At 45.7% G+C, this 27817-nt stretch overlaps 1 protein-coding gene across 1 annotated transcript; it reads right to left on the reverse strand.

Annotated features, from left to right (window-relative positions):
• Positions 1-10434: 10434 nt before the first annotated feature.
• LOC124653466 (probable LRR receptor-like serine/threonine-protein kinase At1g67720) lies at positions 10435-13023 on the reverse strand. The gene is made up of 9 exons (XM_047192528.1): positions 12921-13023; positions 12272-12818; positions 11726-12189; positions 11483-11618; positions 11319-11390; positions 11162-11230; positions 10959-11030; positions 10733-10804; positions 10435-10605 (listed from the first exon to the last, which is right to left on the reverse strand). The coding sequence occupies exons 1-9, from the start codon at positions 13000-13002 to the stop codon at positions 10578-10580; spliced, it is 1542 nt and encodes a 513-aa protein (XP_047048484.1). The 5' UTR covers positions 13003-13023; the 3' UTR covers positions 10435-10577.
• Between the last annotated feature and the right edge of the window lie 14794 nt (positions 13024-27817).

The following is a 27817-nucleotide window of genomic DNA, read 5'->3' on the forward strand; positions in this document are numbered from 1 at the left end:
GCACACAACCGAAAGAGGAAAAAAAAACGAAGCCATGCCAAAGCAATCAGAGACTCGCATCATCAAGAGAGGTGATAAGGACACCTAAACTCCTAGAAGGTTCTTCAAAACGACGCATCCATGATATTGTCGTCAACCGGTCTAACCAACATGGTTAGGTCCTAGATTTTCACCCTGGAGAATGTCCAATCCCCAAACAATACCTTCAACAAAGGAACAATTAGAAAGCCGACATTATTGAAACCAACCACAAGTTTGGACTTAAGAGTTTACACCTCAGGTATTGAGGCCACCAAAGAAGTATGCCATTGTCACCATCCCCACTCACCACTGCTGCAAAACACCGATCGGTTCGACACGAGTGCTTCACTTGAACCATTGCTAGAACACACTAGAATCTTTGACAAACGATCGCCATGATCCTCTTAATGGAGGCTAAATTTTCGTAGACCATGAGGTTGCATTATAACAAAAAATTATACTATCTCCACTCATGTCCCGGCATAAACCAGAATCCTGAATTCCAAACCCCTGAATTTATTTCATGATATTCGGGTTTCAACGCGTAGAACCCGAACAGCCCAAATATCCTAAAATATTAAAAAAAAGGAATTTGCTAGTTCTTAGCTAGCTGAGAACGAACTTCATGTTCAGTCAAGTCTTACACCATTCGATTTGCATCATGATTTATATGCTAGTTATGAAATGCAACATAAGTTATGTGCAAATAGACTTTGATGACATCATCTGACTGAATCCATTGAGAAATAGTCATACCCATTAAAAAAGCCTAGTAAAAAGATCCGCAAAACAATAAAAACCCAGCCCAACTACTCAATTCTTTGGCGCATATCATATTTTGTGCCCAGACCAACCACGGATCCTCTTCTTAGTTCTCCCCAACCAACCAGGTAATCAGGACATGGCCACCTACCGCTACGCACACGCACACCACATGGACGCAAACCTACTCAAGTTGTTGCACCGCCCACCCCAAACTATTCATTAAATTCATTCAATTATATAATAAACATATATGCAAGTCTCGGAACTATTCTTTGACCTCGCAACTTATTCCGCTTCCTCTCCGGAACAATTTCGGTGTTCTCTCCCTATTCTCTAACAATACCAAATCGATCACAAAGCGTCATATACCCTTAAGTGTGCCACCCTACGCGTTCGGGAATGCTTAGACTTGATGAGACACCTCTCCGATCAATGCCCATCAAGGGTTCTGGAAAACCATCATGGTTCCTATGCATACATGAATAACTTTATCATTTGAACCTCAAAGTCGAGTCATATTCCTTTTGTATCACGATACCTTTGTTTGTCCGAGACTTGATCTACGGTATCCGCTATACCTTTGTTCCATCTCGTTACCGACAAGCACAATTCAACTCGTTCACATAATATCATATCCCTTGTGACCTAGTCACATGCTTGCAAGCAGTGTTGATATGACATTACCGAGTGGGCCCTTTGCCGTATCTATCCTTCACATGATTGTACAAATTCCGCTCTTGACTCATATGCCCCTACACATCCCATTAGCATACCTGAACACACCTTTATGACTACCCTCCCACGGTGTAGCGGTTGATGATATCAAAATAACAACATAGATGGTGATTAAATATAGTCTCACAGTTTAAGGATTAGGTTACAACATTCATGATGGTATCACAATGCTAAACTTTGTGATTTGACCACATTGCAATACCTTATGGGTGTGAGTTCATCATGTTCACCAACAAGACTCCATTGTTAATGACTACATGTCACCAGATGTGGTGACCCAGCGTACCACTGCATGGTGTAGTACACAAGTCGTTGACATAACACAAGTGAAACACCGTTCCACTCATATTACATCTCTCAGAGTGGTACAACAGAAACATATGCGAGTCCAAGGTATGTCTATAGAAGTACACACGAGCTGTTTACATAAGATCAACACAACCTCCTACTTTACGAGTGAGGTAAAACTTCAAATAAAGCTCCAGAAGAACGACTCGTAGTCTATCTTATTGCTAACTCAAGTTCAAGAGCTACTTGGCTTGCTATAGAAATCTAGCTACTTAGGTGTTAGGATTAGGGAAAGGTTCCCTTTTATTACTAGTCTAGGTTTCCATCATAGCTGATGCAGAAGTTGACTCCATTGACTTCTTTGACTGGATTCTTCATCTTGTTGCAGTTGACTCCTTTGTCTTCGAGTTCCACGGTAGTTTCTCCTTCGGTGCATTGCTCTAAGAAGGGGGTTCAAACGAGATAGAATGAGTACGAGCGTACTCGGCAAGTTCATATTAGGAAATATGTGTATCATGCACTAGCTACAGCCACGGACCGAGAAAGTCATAGGCCAATGCAAGTTTTCATAAACATTTCTTCAAAAGGTTTATTTTATTCTGAAAACTATGCCCGTCGGTCTTCACGGAGTTGACTAGAACTTCGTGGAGTTCCTTCCTGCCGCGTTCGCAGTTCCCTTCCCGGAACAGGGAGTGACAGTCACAATTCTTGATACCCTCTGCAGAGGTGCGTTACTTTACCCCACAAGAGATCTTAACCATGTTGCCGGCCGAGAGTATGTCCTCGTCCACACTTCCTTTGGTGTGAGGCCCGAGTATAAGATCCAAGCCAATCATCGCCTTCTCCGCGACCACTGCAAACCCACCCTTTTGTCCAACCGTACACCTCCGAGTAGACTTCCCCGATAATACGGCTTTACTCATGGTGTACTCCGGACAATCCATCATAGATCGTAGAGCCATCATCACTAATGGATGGGGATTTAAAAGGCTATCCCAACCTACGGCAGTGCCTCCAACACCCCGCCGGCTCTACCAATCCGTTGGCGTGCAGAAGGGAAAAGATACAGCTGACTTCCCCAGAGCCATTATAGATCTTATGGATAACGCGATTTGTACGGCGCTAGAATCACTGGACGGCATTGGTAATTAATCCTAGGGTGATATAACCCATTGCAATGGAACCTCCACCATATCAACACATACCATGGTTCCATTGCCCACCGTCATATTCATAATTGTAAAATAATACTTTGCTTTTCAATGCATGAGTGATAAGTATAGTACTTTGCATATAATTTGATACAAATAATCAAAAGACATGAGCAAGCGATGAACTTGCCTTTCTTGACTGCAAGATTATGCGAGGCAAAAGCTTCGATACGTGAGAACTCCAAATGTCTGAAATACCATCATCGTCCGGTAAGGACAATGTTTAAAGAACTGGCAAAGATGCTATAATGCATAGTATGAGATGCAATCGTCCCGAGCGTAACCTAACCTCGATGATTTAGGATGTATGAGTTGTAAAGATTTCTTTAGGGTTGGTTGCACTTTTACAATGGTTCTCAAACAAGGTTCTTATTAGGGTTTGGTTATATTAGCATCATAACCAAGTGATGTAAGGCATCATAACAATCATACACATAAGAATAGTGATGGAATAGTATGTAAAGAACAGTTGTCAATTTTAAGTGCTACAGATCATGGTTGATGATTACTTATACGATACTTCAAAAGAATAACTTTTGAAGAACATGTTGTTTAAGAAATATTTAGTATTTCAAAGAAGGATTAGGCTTCTAAGGTTTGATTGACATTGTACTTCAAAAGAATAACTTTTGAAGAACAGGTTAAATAAGAATATGAACTACTATGCATAGGAGCTATGGCTTTCTAGGGTTTACTATTGAATTCATTTAGTTCCACTAATAGGAACTAGTTGGGTTCTTAAATAGAATTGCTTTACTAAATAGTCTCTAATGGTTTCTAAGCTAAGTGGCTTATCATTTCCTAAGTAGGGTTGAGTGGAATAGGAGCATGTGTTGTGAATCGCTACACAAGATTGGTACTAGGGTTTATCATTATGGTTCTACTAGGGTTTGATGACTGAAGTTGATCCTAATGGTGTGATACTAATGAATCATATAGGTTTTAATTAAGAATAGGAACATGAAATGATAATCTCATGTGACTTGCTTTATGCTAATGGATCATAAGCATGCATTCATTAGTTTCTTATTAGGGTTCTATAGGTATAGATGAATCTCACATGATCACATGTGACACATAGCTAGGGTTTTAGAGTTACTATTAAAGTGGAATGATCACATGAAATAATAAGATCAAGGTCTTACTCAAATTGAAACTAGGGTTTCTAAATTATGGTACACCTCCTAAAATGATGAGTGGTAATAGAGTTGTGGTTACTAATTATTTTGAATCACAATTAGTAATGGTTCAACATTTTATTAATGTTTCACAAGATTTAATAATTAGAGTAACTCCTATTTAGGTTTAATTAAGAATCAGGGTTTAATAATTGTTATTAGGTTTTAAAATATTTAATTTGTTAACTAAAAATGTTTAAGTAAACAATCTTTGAGTTACCAACAATAATATTTACTTCTAATATTTTCTTGTTTTAGTTTTATGGTTTAAAGAGAATAGAAAACAATAATTTGCAATTAGGGTTTATGAATTACCACTAATAATTAAGTTAATGCAAATATGATAAATAAAATTAATCTTAACATTTTACTTAGGTACTGAATAACTAATATTTAATTTTGAACTTATCTAATTTATTGATTTCAAATTGTATTTTAAATAATTGAAATGGCATAATTAATAAAGATAAAAATAAGTGAATTTTTATTTTGACACACATTTTTGTTTTATATTTTATTTGAATAGAGTTTATTTTTGTGAGCATTTTGATATATTATTCATAATTTTATGAGTTGAAATGGATTTGATATAATTTTTCAAAGTTTTAGTATTTTACTGGAATTTGAAATAAGGTAATAATACTAAATGTACCGGGACAGATCTAGCCCTAGACATTGACTGGTGGGGCTTGTGTCCACATCGGCTGCCACGCAAGCAAGGACTGGTCAAAGTTGACCAGTACCTTTGACCTCACCGGCGGTTAAACGCCGGCGGTCAGCAGATGGTGGCGCCGCCGATTTACGGCCTCCCGGGATACGCGGTTAGGTTCTATCGAACGAGTACAACGAGAAGAAGCGAATGGTGGTGTTGGTTTTGCAAGGGGATCACCGGAGCTTCGCCGGTGATGAGCTCTGCGGCGGTGCTACTCCGGCGAGATTTGAATCAGAGGCTACAGGAGGTTCTAGGATGCGAGATCTAGATCTACAGATGCGTATGCTCACCCTGAAGCTCAAGGTGTGGATGGCTCCGGCGATGGTCGACGGAGACGACGGCGATTGGCGATTTCCCGGCGATGTGCCGCAGAAGGGAACGCCGAAATTGAGCCGCTTCCTTGCTCCCCTTGATGCTCTGCTCCTCCAGGGTGCTCATTGAGTCCAGGCGCTCCTCCTGGACCATGCGCCGGAGGCTGGGGTGACCTCCTCCATCGGCTTCGTCTTCGACTCCGGCGACAATGCACAGATGGTTTTGGAAGATAGAGAGCGATTGAGAAGGATTGAAGTGGCGGAGGTGAACAAGGCATGCACGACGATGCTCTCCACCTATTTATAGGCCAAGGGAAGCCCTGTGGCCTCGACACGGCGACGACAATGGTGGAGAGGTGGCGGTCTCTGGAAGCTTCTAGCTGGCAAGGATGTTCTCGTCCGCGGATAAGCTCGGACGCGAATCGAGTTGGGCGTGATTCTGAGAGGTCTGGCGACGTCCGGGGCATGCTTATCGACGACGTGGTCGTGGCCTACTGGCTCCGCCGCGCTGTCGAGCTCGAAGACGACGACGGCGAAGTGTTTTCTCCTTGCACGATTACTAAAGCCACCGAATCGGTATTTGGCCTTGGGCAGTTGGGCTGGACTGCGGTGCTGGGCCAAGGCTGGGCTGTCCATGGGTCGGCTTCGGGCTGCTGCGGCCTGCCAGGTAAGTTTCCCTCCATTTTCCTTTTTCAAATTTCTGTTTTCTTTTTCTGTTTTTCTATTTACTGGTTTGAATTCAAATTTGAAATCTATTTTTCTTTTGCAGGTTCTAAAATATTTGAGTTTCCATATCACTTGATAATAATGGTTACTGCACTGTTTTATTTTTAAACAAACATTTAATCTTTAATTAAATTTGTGTTTTAGTGAGGTGCATTTTAAAATAGATAAGGCTTAAGGGTTTGTCTCAATTTCTTTGTATTTAAAACCAAACCTATTTTGAATGATTTGAAATTTATAACCAGTGCTTGGTAAACATGTTATTAGGTTTTGTTATTACTTAACAATATTAATTGTTCCCATGCATTTTATATTATGGCTATAGTTTAAATTAAATGGTAATGAGGTTGGAATTGTGTCATGATTGTATGTGAAGAATTATTTCTATGGTTTTAAGAAGATGGCTAAGAAAATTCTATAATCACTAACCTGGTTGTAGTAAACTTTAGCTTGAACTAATTAAGATGGATCCTATGTTTATAATTAGCAATGCATTTGCTAATGATGGTTTAATTTATAGAACACTACTTCATTTGGTCTATTAGGATGGAAAAGTAGAGTTCAATATTTTATGTGAAGTAATTCCTAGGTGAAAGGTTTAGGGTTTTGGTGATGCTTCAATAATTGAAGTATTAAATAGGCATGAGGTATGGCAAGGTTCTACTCATGACCCAAAGTAATCCATGGATTGGAATTCAAATATGGTCTAGGGTTTTAGTCATGATCACATATATAGGTTTAATTTATCATTTCAATTTATAAGGTAAGATCATGCATTAGACAAGATTCACTCATTCCTCACTAATCCCTCTTTAATATTCCTCTCATCACACTCATCCTAGATTCTTAGGGTTTATAATTAGTACCAAGCTGTGATGATTATGGAATTGGTTTCCTAAGGTATTGCTATTGGAATAGGGTTCTCACCTCCAAGATCAAATGTTGTCTTGAACAACTAGGATTAGTACTACTCTAATATTCTTGTATGAACATGACTATGGTTAGTATTAAAACTTCTCTCACTTCTCAATGTCTTGGAATATCCTAAGGTCCTACTTAAGAGATGATGATATGATCCTCTAAATATATGGTTTGCCTAGGAATTCTACCTTGGTATTTTCTGTAGCTTGTTCTTCAGGAAATCTGATAAACCTGCATCTTGTGGTATGCCTCCACCTCCTAGCTTCTTCATCTTGATCCTAGCTAATTCACATGGAGTGGCTCTATGTGTTTGTTCCCATGTATCATGGTACTTGATGAGCAAATGGATGAAGGGTGTGGCTCTATTTATAGGCTTGGGCAAGCTCTAGCATCATGACACATAGGTGGTGACTCTTGTGTTGGGTTGATGAGTAAGGTGCTTGGTTGTCATGCCCTTATCCATAGCAATCCTTTGAGCATGAGGTGGCATAGCTTGGAAAGCAAGTCATGTAGATATTTTCATCCTAGGTGGCAAGATCATTATCCTCTCATATGATTTATTTATGGATAGCCAAGTGGCATTTGTTACTAAATATCTTGTGGATGGTTTTATTATTGTGGATGAGTCACTATATCATATTGGATTGGATTTATATTATAATATTGATCAAAAGATCAAGGTTGAAGGTTATTCCTCAAATTTGGATAGTTGGTGTTTGATTTCACCAAGGCATGATCATATGAGTTTCAAAATGCTCATAGTTAGTTTTATTCAAATAGTTTGAACTATAATTCATAATGTAAATGGATTTAGTTTTATGATATTCCATATACTTAATAAGTTATGATTTAAATAAGAATGTGTGCCTTTTATGCACTTTAGACCCTGTGGTTTACCTTATTTGGTAATAAGTTGAGAAGTGAATTAATTTACACACAAAGGTAGTTGATAACTTTTAAGTGTTAATAAGTTAGGGTTTGATTCTTAAAGAATGTGTTGTTGTAAATATAATTCCATTTGATCTAATCCATAGATCAAATCATCTCTACCCAAAACAAGGTTTTAACAAAGATCACAGTGAAGTTTATAGCGCTTGACTTGATGATCTACTTCAATTCCATCAAGTCAAGTGAAACTTCAGTTACTATGGTAAGTTTTATTTGAAAGCGCGAAAATCCCCCGGATTTTCTATGCATGAATGCAATGCACACTTTGGCGTTCTCTCATTTTATTGCTTCTAAACCTGGGATATTACACCGGATCAACAAACCTTGACCGTCTTATTAACCAATGGACTACATCAATAGGGACGAGGTTTTTTTACATACCACACGTGCATTAATGTTTTCGCTTAATACAGTTCTAGCATGGCATAAAACTTATTATGAACTTATTGATATATAATAATAAACACACTTTATTATTTGCCTCTAGGGAACTATATCCAACAAGTATCAATAACTTCTCTTACTTGAAGATGACTGGAATAATAACTTAGAGCTCTACTCAAGAAATGATGATATGATCATCTGGATATATGGATAGTTCTCTCCCTCAAAACCAAGTGTTGGCTCAACTAACTTGAGTGTAACACTTTATCTTGATCTCTCATATATATGCAAGGACTACTCTAGGGTTTATGATATACTCACAGGATCTCCTTAAGTATATAGGTTAAGTCTCCACTTGGCTAGCTTGGTTTGGATTAGTTTCTACGTTACTTCTGAATGTTCAGAATGTGGTTGTATTCCATTAAAGTTGTACCTCGCCACCTCTCAATGAGATGGATTATATCAAGGGTTCGGCTCAAAGGATGATGGTGATAGACAATGCTTTTGTTGATGTCCTTATCATGAGTTCAGGATTAGGGTTAAATATAGACCATGAGAATCATGGTAAAAACATTGATTTACGTAAATACATGGAAAAGATAAGTCAGGATTAGTTTCTGTAGCAAGACAAATATCTCGATAGGTAGGGCGAGGATAAGCCTAGTCTACGAGTTGTTCTTCTGGAGTTTATTTACAGTTTTACCTCATTGTAAATTAGGAGGCTATGTTAATCTTGTGTAAAGAGTCTATGTGTAATTCTATAGACATGCCTTGGACTCACATATGTTTTTGTTATACCACTCCGAAAGATGTAATACTAGTGGAACAGTGTTTCATTGGTGTTATGCCAACGACTTGCATATTACAACATGCAGTGGTATGCTGGGTCACCACACATCAACTCTAACACTGGGGCTGCGACGGTTAGTACGTTGATTATCGAAGATCAGCCCTATATGTTGTTAGCTGACCTAGAAATGTTACTGGCATGAAAAATTACCAAAAGTGGTACTGACCCATCGACTTCGCCCTAAATGTGATAGTTCATTGTAATTTGCTCCTTTTTCTGGCTGTTTGGTTTCAGAGTGAGCGATGCGAAGTTCTGTGGCCTCTTACCATCGTAGGACATGTTCTTAGTTCCGTGGTGAAGTCAGTCGCGGTGAATGGCATGGAAGTCAAGATCTGAGGACTGGTAATGGTGGTTTGCGTCCTGGTGGTGTTGAGGTTTTGGCTTGGTGATTCATGACTTGAAGCAACAACATCGACAAGTGGTGGCGACAACACAGAAGAAATTCAGAGTCTAAACTTGTAGGATGAAAACCAAGGTATGGCCTTAATTTGTTGTGCCTGGCAATTGCCTTGTTGAAGGTATTGTTTTGCGAGCGCGGATTTCCTCCTGGGTGAAAATCTATGACCTCTGATCAGGGAGATGACAGGGTTTGTGCACCGTTCCTTTTTGTAGGTGTCACTTTTGGAGAAGGTGGATTTCTAGTGTTGTCTTGGTGGTGTTTGTTTTGCTGCTACAATGAACAAATCACTGTAGCGAGACTTTTTTCTGTAGTTCTTCTTTTTTTGGATATGTGCATCCGTATTGCCATTATTGCAGACTGGGTATAATTGGTAACTCCGCGATAATAATATTTTCTCTTTATCGAAAAAAATATGGTTGCACACAACCACGGGGCTGCATGTTTGAGAAGACGGTGTTTCCATAAGTTTGTCGTTATAGAATTGGATGCTAGAATGTCTATGGGCACCTTATGAGAAAAATTGATACAATTCGCAACTTTGACTAATTATTTTGTAATTGCTTGTTCAATCCTCTCACCCTCTCTAGTCGATACAACAGGTCAGATCTATGGAGATTCTCACATGCAACGTAATGATCTTGAGGGAAATTCTGATGAACTAGAATCCTACAACTACAAAACAAACATTTGACAGTGTTTTTCCTGAAGACAAGAATCATCCAAAAGATTCTTTGAGTAACCCTTAGATCAAAGAGACGACCTTCCTTTTTCTTGTAAATCATCGGCGTCTACATCATTTAATGAATACAACCAAGAGAAAAGAGGCACTAATTATCTTTTTGCTGCCTTCGAAACAAATTTACATCTTCACATATACAGATAAATAAATGGAATCAAGAACTGTGCAGTTCATAGTGTGCAGAATTGTTATATATACACCAGAACACTTTTGGCTCCCCCCCCCCCCCCCCCCACCCCCAAAAAAAAAATATAGAGAAAAAGAACAAAACGTGCAAATACTAAAACCTTAAGAAAACATTATCTGCAGTCGGACATGTGCGTCCTCATTCTCATACTCTTTCTGTCGATGGCCATGAACATGTAATACTATGCTCCTTGTAACATTATTGTCAGCTGAGGTTATTCCCAGGTGTATACCTGTCAAAGTAAGATAAAAATCATTATCATTCCCAGGTGTAGTAGGATTGTACGGATATCACAACTCACAAGCTTAAAGTACACCGTTTGATTTTGAGATCTAAATACAATGCTCGCAGTTACTTACTGGAATGCAATGCCCGCTCTGTTCCTGAGGTTGTTTGGAATGGTCCCCTGTAAATTGTTATTCTGCACAAACCTGTGGAAGAAGAGTTCAAGTTGTTAAAAAATAGCGGGTTGCCTCAACTTAATGAAACAGGTCAGGTTAGCTAGATTATAGGTGGGTAGTGTAGCAACAACTTGGTCAAGTGTGGATTATATGTTGGAATTCCTTTTATGTTCAAGGCACTTACAGTTCTTGAAGCTTGGGAAGGTCTCCCAGCAATGGGGGCATCGGCCCTGTCAATTGGTTGTTCTCCAGGTGCCTTTAGTTCAGAAATGCAATCCCAATTAGTGAAAGGGAACATACATCATCTTCATTTTGTGAGTAGTGCTAGTTATTATGAACCTCTGAAGAATCATTTTGCAAAGTAATCATGCGTGTGTTTGTACTTACAAAGAAGACAAGTGATGTAGGGGGCTCATATCCGGAATTGGTCCTGTCAGGTTGTTCCCCACAAGCCAACTGCAATAAAACATTTCTGAAGTCAGGCATTGAACTTTTCATTAATTTAGCAAGCACATCTAACATCAGTTTGTGTCAAGAAGCTTACATGCTCGAGATTGCAGTCATATTGGCAATGTGGTCAGATATTGAGCCTCCAACACTGAAATTGGTGAGGTTGCTGCAGAAAAAATGCACAATTGCCATTGTTCAGAGAGTTTGCAAGGTTTTTAGGCGTAACATGACATTCTAGGATTTCCATTGTTGACTTACAGGGCGGTTACTCGAGCAAGCGGACCTTCAGTGCAGGAAACACCGGTCCATGAGTTCCCGACAGGCAAGCAAGGATCGCCACTCCAGTCCGATGGCGGGTTGGCGAAGCCTCTCGCGAGCGTCTCCATGCCGATCACTGCAGCAAGATGATGAAATACACGGATGATCTACTACATAATTCCAGCGAGCAGGTACTGAATCAGCCACGGCGCATGGGTGGGAGCTGCATCGATCGGGTATTACCGTCTCTAGGATGAGTCCTCCCTCCGAGTGGCACAACCATCATGAGCTCCGCCGCATTGATCACCGGCCCGACCGGCGAGTCCGGCGCAGGCGTCAGCGTGATCTTGGTCTGCCCGGAGAGCGGCCACGCGGCACCGTACACCATCGACCCCGCCGCCGAGACGTTGAGGCCGGCGAAGAAGGGCTGGCCGTTGACCGCGACGTCGAAGACTCTCCAGCTGAGCGGGCTCGGCGTCCGGTTGTCCTGGAAGTAGAGCGCCAGGTAGTAGCTCGCCGTGGGCAGCGGCGCCGGCGGCCACTGCAGGTCGAGGACGTTCCCGCGGCTGGCCGTCACGCCCCGCCGGAACACGTCCTCCGGCGGCCTGTTCCAGAACGCCCCCGGCGCCACGCTCCCCTGGCTCTCCACCACCGGGCTGACCCCGTCGCTGTACGGCTGCCAGTACCGGTTGAACTGGTCGCCATCGCTGAAAAAATCGCACATTTCGCATGATCATGAGTTCATGACAAGCCATGACATGATCGATCGCCATGGTGTGTGCTACGTACCTGATGATGGAGCCGTCGTGGCCGAAGCTGTGGCGCGCGATGGTGCTAAGCGCGTAGGAGGCGAAGTCGGTGGCGTTGTACACGGAGTCGTCGAGCGGGACCACCTCGAGCGCGGAGATGAAGGGGCTGGAGCCGGGCGCGGTGGCGGCGTTCCTGGCCAGGCACACGCTGACGGCCTTCCCGGCCGCGACCACGACGGCCTCGAAGTAGGTGGCGCGGCCGGCCGCGTAGTCGGCCGCCGTGTCCACCTGGCTCCACCGCGTGCCGTCGATGATCTGGTCGAACACGGGGGGCGCCGCGCCGCCGTCGAACCCGCCGTAGAAGTACGTTGTGCGGACGAGGTACTTGGTTGCTTTTACGGCCGGGAGCACGTAGCAGTGCTTCCGGGCCGACGCGTCCGGGAAGTAGCGGAGCGAGGCGAGCATCGGCGCGGCCGAGAGGGACGGGATGTCGGTGGCGTTGCCGACGGCGATGAACCGCGCGTCGGGGAGCCATGTCACGTTCCCGGCCACCTGCTCGGCGCCGGCGCCGCAGTTTATCTGGTACCCTGCCAACCGAACCAAGAAATGATCAGGCACGAGGTTGGTCCGCTGTTAGCTAGGTCGCCGTGTTAGCTAGGTCGCCGGGTTGTTCAAGCTTGAAGCCTCACCTGAGAGAGCGTCGGCGCCATGGATTGGGAAGGCGACGCCGACGCCGAGGAGGACGGCGGCGAGGAGGGAGAAGGGGATCATTGGGAAATGCTGCAACGACTCGACAGCTGCGGTTGCCGGCTCACGACCTCTGCGTTGTTTTGCCTGGGCGGCAGTTTTCTTCGAAAGTTTTGTCTCCTAGAAAATCCTCGGGTGGTTGGTGGCCCACAAGCTCAGATACGCATGACGACCCGTTCGAGTTCGCGCAGCTGCATTGCAGTGCCCATAAAATCCATAGTGATCTACGCCCAGTTGCCGTCTTTTGTGTGGCCGTGATGCCGGTCTGGGTTGCCATTTGCCTTTTGCTCGGACACTGAAAGTGTTCTGGACAGACAGAGACCCGGTGAGGCCGGCACAGACACTCGATCGTGAGCTCGCTGGGTGGGATCTATTCGTTGCGTCGTCGCGTGCTCCTCCGTGGACGTGGCGCTGGTGGATTCCTTGTTCCTTGCTTGTGCCAATCGAGCCGGGTCACTGCATTATAATCCAAGAATATAGCCATCGGATGATTGGTTGGAGTTTGATTCCGTCTCGCAGGTCGCAGGACGACGTGCTCGCGTCGACTGCCCAACGAACCTGAGGTGACACGCACGGCCGAATCTGAGGATAAGAGTAGACACGCTGTTGCTAGCTGCAGCTCCATCGCTGCTTTGTCGCATACTATATCCACCGCGTCCATCACTCGAACATGGCAATCATTGGTGCACTAGACAAAAAAAAACTCCATTTCATCGGCGCCACCAAAACGGCAGAATTTGCATTATTTAAAGGTAAACACTCTAGATCGCAGTCCGACGGGAGTCAATTCATCGGACCCATCGCTTGTCGTCGATCTCTGTACCATCGCACAGTGCACACACCATGTTAATTCCCACATTAAAAGAAAGAAACAGGCCCGTTAATCCAGCACCATGCCCACATGCACCCGAAATTGTAGCTCCCAGCCGAGTTGCTTCTCCCCCAGATCGTCTCCACTAACATGCGCTGTCCATGCTTTCTTCGCCGGGCCGCCATTGTTCTTGCCAACACGCTGCACCTTTCCACCGTGCACGCGACCTCGCTGCTCCACCCGGATCGATATCTCGCGCAAAAAGCATGTCGTTCCGCCATGGGGAATCATTATTGGGCACCCCCGATTGCCGACGGCCACGGTAGGTGGTCTCGGGCACGGTTTAGCCTAGGGCTGATCAAGCTTGACTCGTCCCTCCAAAGATCAGCAGCGGGCAAGAGACTTCTTCCATCCAATATTCCGATCCCCGTGTGGGAGGTGCTGCCGCCGGTGAGCCAGTTCATATCCTCACCGATATCCACCTCTGCCCCGTAGCGTGTCGTCGTGTTCAGTGCCGGCTAGATTGCGTGCACTACACGATGTGCGCCTCCCTCGTCAGGCCTAGCTCAACATCAGGCCATCTCGTAATAGAGTTTGCCTGACCATTTTCGGGCATATTATGCTCGGGAATGCAGGTTCGACAAACTTTCGGATGGTATCATCAAGGCTTCTATTGGATGTGGTATGTGCTTCTGCGTCAGAGAAGTGTTGCTTCTATGACGTACACCATGATTCTTTGTTTCTTACTAGGTTTCTGTTGTATACCAGAGATAGTCTCTGTCATGGTTGTTGGCTGCTTGGTGGAAGCACGGCAAGGAACGGCAAGGAGCTAGACCAATACATGTGGTCGTCGGCCGTGCTTTCAATCCCGAGCATGGTGAAAGTTGTTTTGCAACGAACCGCATCGGCTTCCCAACGACATTGTTTGGCAAGTGACCGTCAAGAGACACGAGCTCGCCGCCCTCAACGGCGAGAAGGACGATGCTCCGGCGGTAGACGCGCGGAGGGCGCGGTGTCCGCCGCCAAGGCCGAGGAGGACCGGTGACCCCGAGTTTGTCGTGGACTCCTTCCCGGTTGACGAGGTGCGGGCGAGAGGATGCTTCCGCTGGTCGGCTCGCGTGTTCGACATCCTCGTGCTGGTTGGACGGTGTGGTGGCTGCACTCCAGCCATGTCGTGCGAGGTGCCTTTGCAGCGTCCCAAAGGCTCTAACGGTCTCCTCCGTCGACTGAACGCAGCGGGATGGCGGTGGCTGGCGGATCTCCGGCGGCCGGCGGCGGATGTTGGCTGCGGTGTGGTCGGATCTGGGCCGGAGGTTCGGATCGCGATCCATCGCGGCTGCGTCTCGTCAATGGCTCGAGGAGGCTTCGCTGGGTCTTCTTCGCGGCTTGAGGACGTCCGGGTCTTCGGCCCGGGCATGGTGGTGGTGGATGACTTCATCCACCGAAGGCAGTCGGCCAGGCTGGCTGTGTTGGATTTTTCATCCCACTTTCAGCGCCGGCAGCGAGACGGGGAGGCATAGTTGCCGGTGAAAACCGAGCCGACTCCGGTCATGGCGGGCGATGGCGGCGTCTGCGCCGTTATCTTGTTGAAGGCATCGTCAAGCAACTATCGCTAACCTACTCGTTCCGGAGGTGAGATGGAGGAGCTTGGAAGCCGGCGATGGTGTCGCCGGTGGAGGGTTGGAGTGGCCAACCCAGGATGGTCGCCGACGTGGGGGTCCGACCTGAATAAAGGCGGCGGTCCTAGGGCCTCTCTTGCGTGAAGAGGAGGACCTACCGGAGGCCTGGACTCGTGATCCGGCCGCAGTGTTGAGTTCCGGAAGGCTCCGCCGATGAATGTAACGGTGCTTTTGCCCGGAGTTTGTTGGAGTGGAGGTATTCGGTCGTGCGCACCCATGTTTTTATTCCGACCGATTGGTTCTGGAGGGAGCGGCGCGAAGCTCTTTTTCTTTGATTGACATCAAGTGACTATGGATCCATGATGAAAGTCGGAAGAGGAGAATTTCATGAAGGCCGGAGGGGAGGACTAGCTAAGGGAGGTTCAAGTCTTTGCGTTGTTGAGGGACTTGCTTGGTGTTCCGGGCTTCACAGCAGCGGTATGAAAGTGGGAGCGACAACACAGGTGAAGTGCAGAGTCCTACCTTTCCGGGTGAAAATCCAAGGTCTGGCCTTAATTGGTTGTGCCTGGCAATGTCCTTGGTGGAGGCATTTGTTTTGAGAGCGGGGACTAGTCTGTAATTCAGGTGTTGTCTTGGCGGTGGATGTATTGCTGTTGTTAGGCCCGAGATACTCGTAGCGGGACTTTTGTTTCTTAGTTTTCTTTTCTTGTTTTTGGCTGTGTGCATCCGTAGTGCCATTAGGGTGGTGCGTTGTTGCAGAGGCTGGGTGTAATTGGTATCTTCTTGATATTAATATATTCCCTTTATCGAAAAAATGTTGTCGTGGTCATCCCCATGGCTGCGCACCTGCGCCTTAGTAGGTGTCGACAATTGCATCCGCTATCCTAACGACGGTGTTTGCCTACGTTGTGCCCCTAGCTTGCTTCCTCTGCCACATGCCGCCAGAGAGCTGTGTTCCTAATGATGTCTACATCGACGAGAGTGTTAGATGGAAATATGCTCGAATCAGATTTTGTTTTCATTGAAAATATATGTAATAGTTTTTGGAACAAACGTGGGTTGCTACTTTGCACATGTAATATATACTGTATGTTTCAAGTTCTTATCAGTTTTGCACCCAGCATTGCCATCTTCTGATTCCTGTACGGAAGAATGATGTTACTGTTACCCCATAGTCAAATGCCGCAAGTTTTGTAAATCTGTAGCTTCCTATGGACATGAACAGAGTTTTTATTACACACTAACCATGCTTCAAATATTAGTGTAATATGCTTCACATGTAGTAGCCGAATAAAGCTGATGTAGGACACTGATCAGTTATATAGTTCATGCTTCAGAACTAATTAGTTTTTGCTTCGACCATCGTCAACTTAAGCTTCCATTATCCTGCAACACAATAAGTTTTTCAGTATCACATCTCACAAGTGATGTGCTTCAAACCTAAACACAATATGTTCATATTACTGATAATCTGATATACGTGCTTCTTTGCACTGATGTAAATGAAGTCCTAGTGGACAAATCATTTTCAGATCGAATCAGCTTTCAGTTATTTTGGAAGCAACCCGTAACAACATTGGAAGTAAGATTCCATCCTTACGAAGCACCCTAGATTACCTGGAAACATATTCTGATAGAGTAATTAGTCTTCTTAGAATACAGAATTAGTTTCCAAAAATAAAAAAAACTCAGAGATTAAATCTGGAGTAATTAACAACCTATCCCACGAAATTAGCATCACAATAGCTGTTTTCGGAAGCATTCAATCTGAGTCCGCGTATCATGGAGAGAGTCTCGTGTGGGCCTTGTTTACAAAATCTAACGTCCATCGTGGTTCTAATCGTGCGGCCGGACGTTGGTCCGATGGGAAGGTATGTATCGGGCTCCGATCCCTAGTGGTTCCCTTATTTAAATGGTCTAGGTGTAATTTGGGACCCGTGTCGCTCCTAGGAGTGGCGGCTCTGGCAGAACCCTAGCTACCGCTGACGAGGGGCTCTTCGGCAATGTCCACCATTAGGGGTTTAGGGTTAACGGAATCGAGATATCGGATACCAAACGAACAAAAGGCGAGATTTACCGATGAGGTAAAACCCTTACTCCTGCTTATCTGATCTTGATTTATTGATGAAAAAAGTTACAATGGGCGTTGTGGTGAACTCGCCGGAAGGCAAGGTTTCTAGGGTTTGGTGCGTACAAGATTGTGTAGGATGATTTTACTGTCCTTTGGCAGGCCCTCTCCTGGCCTTTATATAGGAGGTCCCGAGAGTCCTGCTCGGATTCGACTATGTTACCATAATATTTAATCTAATCTTTCCTTATTCGATGTTTCCTCGCCTTGTCCATCAAAAATCCGTCTCCTTCTCCTTTCCTCCATCACAACCGACACATTGGTCCATAATGGGCTGCGATGATCTTCATGGGTCCCTTAGTTGGGCCGAATGAGGTAGGCCAATGCTGGGTACCCGAAGGGTAATGCCCACATCGGCCGCCTCTCCCTTTCCCTCGACCCATGCACCCCCACCGCCGCCAAAGGATGCCACCAGTCAAAGGCTACACGGCATACGACGGTGGCGAACTCTCATCCCCGAGCGCGACCGGCGACGGCGGGGGTCTCTTCTTTGTCGCGTGGTGGGATCTCCGACCGGAGATTCACAGTGGCCCTGGACGGCGCGGATCGTTCGGCAGAGATGGAGGTCAGGGCGGTGGCCACGGATTTTTTCGGCGACCTTAGCGACCGTTGTGGCCTCAATGGTGGCAGGTGCCTAATTTGGGGACTTGGCGAGGCTCGAGGTGTCATCTCCGTGTGGTGTGGATGGTGATGGCAGGGGACGGCAGCGTGGAGGCCTACTAATTTGCCTAATAAAGGAGGTGGGCGTAGGGTCTTCTTACACCAAGTTGTTGTTCTGCTTGCTTCCTACCCTCATTGATCTAGTCGGCAACGACTTCTGGAAGGCGCGCTCTGCCGCCGTTCTCCATTGGGTGTCTGTTGGATCGGATGGGATTCGATCGTGTGCACCCATTTTCTGGCCGTACGGTTTCAGGAGGGCGAGGAACGAAACTTCGTTGTCTATTGACATCCTGGGACATGTGTTTCGAGTCCCATGGTGAAGTCAGCGGTGGAGAATTGCATGACAGCTGAGTATCTGATGTCTAGTAATGGTGGATCAAGTCTTCAGAGAGATGGGGAACTTTCTTGGTGATTCGTAACTCGTAGCGGCGGCATCGTCATGTGGGGGCGGCAGCATAGGAGGAGTACAAAGTCTTACCTTTCAGTGTGAAAATTTAAGATTTGATCTTAATTGATTGTGCATGGCAATGGCCTTGTTGAAAGCATTGTTCTAAGAGGGTGGACTTTCTTAATTGGTTGTGTCTGGCAATGGCCTTGTTGAAATTATTGTTCTGAGAGCGCGGACTTTCTTCACGGTGAAAACCTAAGATTTATGATCAAGTGATGATGACACTTATGGACTATTTCCTTCTTGGAGACGTCGCTTTTGGAGAATATGGATTTCAGGTGTTATCTTAGTGGATGTAGTGTAGTTACAAGGAATAGATCACGGTAGCTGGATTTTCTTTTTCTTTTTCTTATTTTTTTAGTTGTATATGTCTGTAATATTTTTAGGTATTGTGTTATTGCGGAGGATATATGTAATTGATATCTCTGATATTAATATATATTATTTATTAAAAAAAATGTAATTAGAGAGTGGATAGTTTACCTAGAAAAATGATGTTATATAGGATAATAAGAGCAAGTACAATGCAAAGCGCTTGTGAAGGCGCTTGGGCTCAGTAAAGAAATGGAAATTGATCCTCGTCCGACCCATGATGCAAAAGCTCCAACGGAAGCCTCTTTATTCCCGGCGCTTATTTCTCCAATTTCTTGCCGCGAACGTGAAGTGCATGGCGCATCTTCTTGCATCGACTCCCGTAATTAAGCGTCTATGGACTGGAATCATAGGATACAACTGCCGATCAAACTTGAAAAAAATCCTAGCGCCCATCCATAAGTGTCTTCATTGTACATGTCCTAAGAGTAAGCTCAAGCAGGTGCCACCTCAGGGCCCACCAAACTCCGTTACCATCCGTGGCCACCCGTTTCAGCTGACATGTTGCCATAGCCCATGGCGCCAAGGACTATTGCCTCAACTGGTGGCGGCAAGCTCCGTGTGGCGCTTGCCGGACCTGCCATGACGGTAATTTTGGTAATTTAAGTGGGAGATGGTCCTTTTTATCAATTTACTGGTGTAAGTGGTCTGATTTACCAAAAACATCGCATTGCGTCACATCATGTGCCGCGAAGATGTAAGACAATGGTCTCAGGATCAGGTAATCTTTTCAGCAGTTTGACAAAGTTGAAAACAGGAAAGAGTTGCATAGTAATTCAATGATGTTTTTAGACGTATGCAGATGTATTGACAATCTCTTGTGGAGAAAAAGGAGAAAACATTTTTTGTGTACTAAATGTATTTACTTGAGAAAAGGAATATAAATCCAACAATTTTTGTTTTATTACTATATACAAACAGGGATGTTTCTCCACCGCGGAAGCGGAGATGCATTCCTGTTTTGACTTAATTTGCATTATGCAAGCAGTGGATCCTTCCATTGGATTCTTCAGAAAGTTCCTAGGAGCATCTTCACCGGGAGCCCTAAATCATAGCCGGCGATGATTTGGAGGTCCTAGTAAAAGAAAGTGCTCACACTAGCAATTTCCATACGAAATCCATGTCATCCTAAACCTAATAAAATAGCCCAACCAACTCCTATGCCAAGGAAGGCTATTGGGGTCACCAGCACCAAACCCACGCCACTTTCACGTTGATTTGGGTTTTTTTTTTCTATCGAAAGCGGCTATGGGGGAGTACCGGTGTGGGGGTTTGAATTTTTTTGACCGGCACTTGCTGCTATCGACCCCCAAACGTAGCCGGCATGTGTGCTGCTAGCTACTATTTGAGAGTCACCGGTGAAGATGCTCTAAGGTATTTCATGTCTGTTGATCGATCGGTGAAAATGCTCGCGTGAGTTGCGCAGGATGCTACTAATGCAACCCAGTACAATGACATCTCCATTTAGGAAAGAAAGGATTGTGCAAAGATCTCCGACTGAATCATATTTCATTTCTGAAAAAATAATTACAATTAGGGTAACAAAAAAAAGTGCAACCTACTTGTTACATGTACAGAAGAATCGTACCAGAGAAGTTCAGCAAACTACCAACGTAAGGGATTGAGGTTCACTTCGAATGTGTCTTCTTCCTACTACCCATGAACATCGTCACTATGGACCGAGGGAAGTACGACTTTCGCGCCTTTGACTCTGCTACTGAACTTGTCGCTATGGTGTCAGCTCTAGGCAGGCATGTTCCGCGCATTTGAGGATTGGAACCAGATGATCCTGCTGCATCAAAAGAGCATGCACTATTCAGAAGGCAGATATCAGCAATCGGAAGATCCATCTCGCCATGCGGTTGATCGTGCTTTACTCTCATCTTCCTCAGCTCGCTCTCCATTGTTAACTTGGTATCCTGTGCCGAAAAGGCTTTCTCCTGCGCCGACCTCAGCGCAACCCTGCTATCATCTATCTGTTTGGTCAACTGATACAACTGATCCAAGCTCCTAACCTCTCCCTCCTTCGCCTCTTTTATCTTCTCAACCGCCTGCATAACCCGCTTCTTAGCTAGGTCCTCAGCTTCCTGTGCTCTCTTGCTCAACGCATCATACTCTTCGATCGGCACCTTCATGTTGTTGTGACTTCTTCTCTCAGCTTGGGGTTCTATTTCTCCCTCATGTTTGTACTCTTGCAGCGCATTTGCTGAGGCCATTGCAATTTCTTCTGATGTTTTCACTGCAAGTATCTCCCTTGACACTGCTTCTAGCCTCAACTGGACGACATTGACCTCTGCCTTGGCTCGGTCTGCCTCTTCCCTAGCCTTTGCAACCTCATCCTGGGCCAACCGAACCTTCGCCTTAGCTCGTTCTGTTTCTTGAGTAGCCTGCTGTAGCTCTGGGGGCATTCTAGCTGCATTAGTTCTCTCCTGCACCACCATCAGCTCACGTGCCGTTTTTCTCAGTTCCTCCTGGAGAGATGTGGCTGAAACAGAAGCATGGTGCTGTTTCTCCCTCAATGCTGTGATGTCTGCCTTCTCCTTCTCAAGATCAGCTCGCAATGCAGCAGCAGTATTCCAAAGCCCTTTAACCTCATCCTTGGCTTTTTCAATGTTCATCCTCATATCCTCAAGCTCCTTTGTGGTCTTCGCCAGTGTCATCCGAACACTAACCATTGATGGCACTTCCTCTCCAGCCTCACTTGCCTTCTCAGGCAGTATTCCTTCCATATAAGCAGTAAACTCACCTTGCAGATTCACCAGCAATGCAGAGGAAGCTTCAAGCTTGGACTCGAGATCTTTACTGGCTGAGATCTCGTCATTCAGCTTTTGAACCTCCTCATCAGCTTCCTTCTGCTCATCCTGCCAATTAGCTTTTTCTTGCTCATACGCCATAGCCACATTTATTCTTCGCTCTTCTGCTATAATATGGGTAGCATGTGAAGAGGTAAGTGACTCTTTCAGTGAAATGAGCTCAAGGGTAAGGTCCTCGACGTTCTTCTCGATTTCCTGAGACATGGTGGTGGTTTCGCGTGCTTTAGTCTCGGCATTCTCCATTTGACTAATTAAAGAAGTGTGCTCTTTCTGAAGTTGCTCCAGCTCATATTTAACTGACTGCAAGTCTGCTAAGGCAGTCGCGTGGCGTTCTTTGGCAAGATCAATCTCTGCCTTTACTGCAGCACTCTCTTTGTGGGCGATACCCTGTTGTATTTCTTTGTATCGTATCTCAGCAATCTCTGAATCTTGCTGTGCTTGCAACGCTTCAGTCTGTGCTTTCTCCAGGCTCAGTTTCAGCCCTTCTATGATCCGCCTGATGCCACAAAGCTCTTTCAGAACTTGGCTTTTCTCAGCTTCTGCAACTTCAAATCTTCTCTGGTACTCGGGGGCATCTTCCCGCACTTTGTCAAGAGAAATTTGAACATTTTTACGCCTCTGCACAAAAAAGTTATAAAGACATAAGTATATTGGGCCAAAACAAGACAATAAGATCGTATGACATTTGAAAAGAAGAGTCATCACCTCTTTCCAGTCAAGAATCCCCCCAAATTTGCTAACAGCATCTTTGACTGATTCAATCGGTGCTGTAGTTTCAACAAGAACTCTATTATCTAGAGCCTGAATGAAACGTTCGGCAATTTCTGCAGCCTTAAAAATGTTTCTTTCAGCTGAGTTATGGCGACTTATCACCTTTTCTTCAAGCGGGCTATGGCACTTTTCTTCTATTTTATTTGCACGTACTTCATTAATTGTAAGGGAACTTAAATCTTCACTAAAATTTCTATTGTGGGCATGCTGGTTGTGGCAAATCTCCTCCCCTTTCACACGTAAATCATTAATTGTAAGGGAACTTAAATCTTCACTCAAATGCCTGGTATGACCATCTGGGGAACTTTTAGGTAAACCAAATGAAATAAGAGGCTTTGGATCATCCAAGCTTTCCAGTAAATCGACAGTGTTTGGATCAACAGATACTTGTTGCACGCCTTCAACATTCAGTTTCTCCATCCCGCGGCATGCAGGATATTACACAATAGAGAGTTCAAATAATTATCATGGATAACGTTACTGTTGGGTACCTGACAAATAATTAGCAAGTTAGTTAAAGAAAAAAAATACTGATACACAATCATGAGTCATGACTACCGATAGTATATGAGATAGGTTAAAATTGCTTGCCCGTCAAACCAGAAAGGGATGCATTCATCTGGAAAGCATCTACTTTTAAATATTTTCATACGAACTGAACCATTTTCATCTATCAAGTGAATGCTTGAAAATTTTCATAAGAGGACAGGAGCAGTAGAACTCTACCAGAAAATTCGAGGTGCATTACTTTTAGCATTTACATAAACATATTTGATAACGTTTATAGATTGAATGACAGATGCATTTTTTTTGTTTACTGGTCCTTTGTGCTCGCAACAATGCACATTATTCAGATTCTAAGTTGTCAGGAATTGCGCACTGACAGGATAAACCATGTTATCTCAAGTAAACAGACATAAATTATGTATTTCCATGAAATTGAGATAAGGCATAATTTGTCCAAATACTGAAGGTTCTAAGAGCATCTCCAGTCGCGTCCCCCAAACCGCGCCGGATCGAGCGTTTGGGGGACGTGTTTCGTTCGTGCCGCGTTTGGGGGACGTCGCTCCCCAGCCGCGTCCCCCAAACGCCGCCCCCAAACATTTAAAATAATTTTTCTGGCATTTTTATTTCAATTTCCACAAACTAATACATAATTTGGAACGTGGTTTACACGAAAACACAGTTTGGAACATGGTTTTCCACAAACTAATACATAGTTTGAACCATGGTGGACACAAATATAAAATATTGCAAAGAAACTAAACCTAACTAGGCCGTGCATCGAAGGTTTCGTGTGTTCGCTGCTAAGAAAGAACACTCGAGGGCACACCCAGATCACCTAAGCCGGAAAATCCAGCGGGAGGATGGTGCCCTTGTTGGTTCTACCGATGAGGCGAACAGGCAGAAACCTCCGTGCACGTATTCGCTGCGAAGAAACAACACTCATTCAGTCGTCCTCCTCGTCGGTGCTCGTCGTCGTCCCTGTCGACGTGGTAGTCCCGGAGGCAGCGCCTCTCGTCGAAGACCTTGACGCTCATGTCCCTGTTGCCGAAGTAGGAGAACACGAGGATGAAGCCGGCTTCGAGGCTGTGGTGGCGCGCGAACTTCTCCCAGCCGATGTTGAGGTACATCTTGCCGCGCGCGTCGTAGATCGCCTTGACGATCCACCGGCAGTAGCCGCACGAATGCTCCCGCAGATGCATCGTGCGCGGGCGTACGCCGCCGACGTACTCGGCGAAGGAGTCCGGCAGCCTCTGGATGCCGCGCGGGTCGCCCTTGAGGACGTGGACGAACTCGAACAGGACGTCCGGCTCCACGTCCATCTCCGACGATGAAGACGACGGCGTGGGAGGCGACGGCGAGCGTTCAGCTGTGCCGCGGCCACGACCACGACCACGGCCGCGGCCGCGAGGTCGGCCTCCGCCTCTACCAGACATAGCGTCGAGTCTTGTTGAGAGATGGTGACGGCTAGGGTTTGGGAGAGAGGCGCTAGGGTTTGTGTGTGAGAGGGACGATGAGAGGCGCCCCTTTTATAGGCCGGAGGGAGGCGGAGGAGCGGTGGCGCTCATTAACGCCGGCACGCGAGCTAGGCGCGACGGGACGCGTCGCTGCGCCCTCTCGCGGGAACTGCACCGTCGCCGCGCGCCAATAACTTCCGTCGCGAGGTAGGCGACGGTTAGGTTTAAATTAATTGTGCCGCCGACGGGTCGTCCCCGCCACTCCCCGCCTCGCTTTTCGTTGTGTCCGGCGTCCCCGGTGCGTCCCCCGTGGGACGGGGACGGGCTCGGGGCGCCGGACACCATATAGGGGCGCGCCGGACAAAAAAGGGCTTTGGGGGACGCGGCTGGAACGCTTTTTTTGTCCGGCGCGCCCCAAATCGCTTTGGGGGACGGTTTGGGGGACGCGACTGGAGATGCTCTAACACGATAGCTGCAACGAACTTTTGAGGGCTATTCTGACATGTAGCTGGCTTGTGCATCAACTTATGTACGATTGCATAATATCACGTAAAGAGCTTGTTGTTGATTGCAGAAGTATCAATTTGTACAATGTAGTATCATATATTTGGAAAAGTCAAAGCAAGTAAAGTTTGACCAAAATTTTAGAATAATCTATCAATAAATATGATATTTTGTAGATAGCACATGAAAATATATTTCATTATCTATCTAATAATATTAATTTTGTATTTGACATGTTAATGATTTTTTATAAAAACTTAGTCAAAACCTAACATAGTTTGACTTTCTGAAAAAATATAGGCCTTAAGCCTTGGGATGGAGGTAGTATTATCAAATAACAGTGGTATCTTCAGACATAAAGAGCAAATTCCTACCGTTTGGCAATTCCTCGCACTTAAAATTCCCATCAACATTGTTAATTTCGGATGGGTCTTGCAAACATTTGGTATTTTCCAGGAGTAGGAAAATTCTACTGTGTCTAGGTGAACAACTACAGGCAATATCTTCCAAGATTGAATAAATGCAGAATCATGTTGTATCGAAAAGCTAGAACGAGCAAACAGATCAACCTAAGAAACAGGAGTTGGAAAATGAGCAAATTGCAATACCTCACTTGAATCCCTTTCTCCTCTGTTCCTGTCTTGGCAAGAAGTTCATCAACGGAAGGGGAAAGAAGACTCCGTGTTGCAGTTCGGGCTGGGAGAGGACATACGGAGAAAGAGATAGGGGTGGTGATGAGGCAATACCGCGCGCCAAGCATGGAGGTCCCCCGAATCCACCAAAGGTAAACTCTCGGCTATTCTTGGGATACGGCGTTGCCGCTGTTCCACAATTCTCTGGCCATGCGATTCGGGGCACGAGGCTAACCATCCCAAAATACAAAGCGAACCTAGAGCTCGAGGAGCGCCGCCACTTCCCTGACCTTCACCACTTTCTATTACATTACTCCCTCCAGTGCTATCACTATCTGCCGCTGCAGCTATCGCCTCCCGTCGCCGCCCCAGTTGCCACTGGGTGGCGTCTATGCTCGGTATCGGCGTCGAGACCGTCGGCGAGGGGATTTGATGGGTAGGCGGGGATAGTGTGGCTTGAACGAAGTACAACATTGGGGTAGGCTGCAGACCGGCGTCGGGAGACGGCTTGAGATCAGCATCCGCGGTGACGGTGGCGGCGCGACGATTTGGAGACGAGCAGCAAGATCCAGTCTGGGATACTCCTGACGCAGGTGCGGTTAAACATTAGTCCGTGACCGTCGACGCTCAATATTTTGTCGTAGCAAAATAGACAAAAAAATAGTTCGAAATTAAAAACACCATCTCCAACGAGACCTTGTGAGTCCAAGAACAACAGCGAGATACATAACACTGTGGCACGTCGGTCGAAGACATCTCCATGTACTACACAAGATAGCATCCTCATAGACGGAGTCAGAGAAGAACAGTATATCCAAAGCCTCTGAACCAAAGGTGTGTTCCGTTCTGAAACTAGGAGGGACGGAATGGAATGGTTCCATTCCAATCTCATGGGATGGTTCCGTCTCCGTGTTCGGTTTAGAAAAAATCGAGAAACAAAATGATTTTGTTTTATGTTCAGTTCCGGAATCGTACAGTGAAACGGAACGGCCTAAACATCATTTTTTTTTTGTCCAAATCAAAGTCAACACAAGCATAAATATGATTTATTTTTGCAAATCAAAATCAACACATGCCAAAATCAACAAGCAAAACGGGAGGACCACGGTCAAGACGAGGCAGCGCAGGCCGTCGCCGCCGGCCGGGTGTGCTTGTCGCCGCGCGTGCTGGCCGCCGCCGCTACCGGGCGTGCTTGGCCGCCGCCGCGCTTCTGCCGCGCGTGCTGGCCGCCGAGCGAGATTAGCGATGAGTCAGACTTTTTTTTCTTTGCATGCGTGGAGCAATGCTTAGAGAGCCGTTCCTCCGGATTTCACCGATTTGGCCAGATAAGTCCATTCCACATCTTAGGGTATATTCCGTTTCTAGGAACTACTCGGTTCCATTCCTCTTGCCAACCGAACACAGGAACGGGCGCTAGGTGCGAAAATGTCATGTCCCATTCCTCATGATTTCAGAACCAAACACACCCCAACATCTTCGCTCCAGAAGAACCACCTTGCCCGGCCGCGGATAACAACGAATGCCAGCGACACACCGATAAACTGATCTTGCCAGATTTGAAGAACGGCGAGAAGACCAAGCTGCCGATCTGAAGGACCGATCAGCACACGTTTCCATCAACTCCGAGACGCTGCTCAGAAGGTCGTCGCCGGTGTAGGAATAGAGTTGAGGCGAATTTATTAGCCCGGACTCCGCTCCACCATCCCAACGGTGCACCATAGAAAACAAAACCTAACTCTAACTACTAGGCCAGAACGGCCCCCCCTCCCCCATGCCACCTCTAGAGCAGCGAGTGGAGGGAGAGGGGACTAGGACCAACGCCCTGGCCGGACGAGATCAGATGGTCTACTACGGGAGAGTGCGAGGAGTCTACAGGTCATCGGAGGACGTTGGCCCACATGTGATAGGTTATGGGAAGAACCTCCACAAAAAGTATATGACTAGAGAGGAGGCAGAACAAGATTACTCTGACTTCTTAGCGGAAAAGTCTGCTTACGATGTAGCCCCCAAGACAGAGTTCATATCGCTCCAAAGATCGTGAGTGATGGCACTTCGAAGATCACATGCAGTAGGCTCAAGGACTAAATCACCGTCACCCTTTTGATCTGGATCATGTATTT

This window comes from Lolium rigidum, chromosome 5 (assembly GCF_022539505.1).
Source record: "Lolium rigidum isolate FL_2022 chromosome 5, APGP_CSIRO_Lrig_0.1, whole genome shotgun sequence".
Taxonomy (NCBI): domain Eukaryota; kingdom Viridiplantae; phylum Streptophyta; class Magnoliopsida; order Poales; family Poaceae; genus Lolium; species Lolium rigidum.

Coding starts and splice junctions, on each gene's coding strand:
- LOC124653466 (XM_047192528.1), bottom strand. CDS start 13,002: ATGATCCCCTTCTCCCTCCTCGCCGCCGTCCTCCTCGGCGTCGGCGTC. Junction 12,819..12,920: donor TGGCGCCGACGCTCTCTCAG/GTGAGGCTTCAA, acceptor TTCGGTTGGCAG/GGTACCAGATAAACTGCGGC. Junction 11,619..11,725: donor GAGGACTCATCCTAGAGACG/GTAATACCCGAT, acceptor ATCTTGCTGCAG/TGATCGGCATGGAGACGCTC.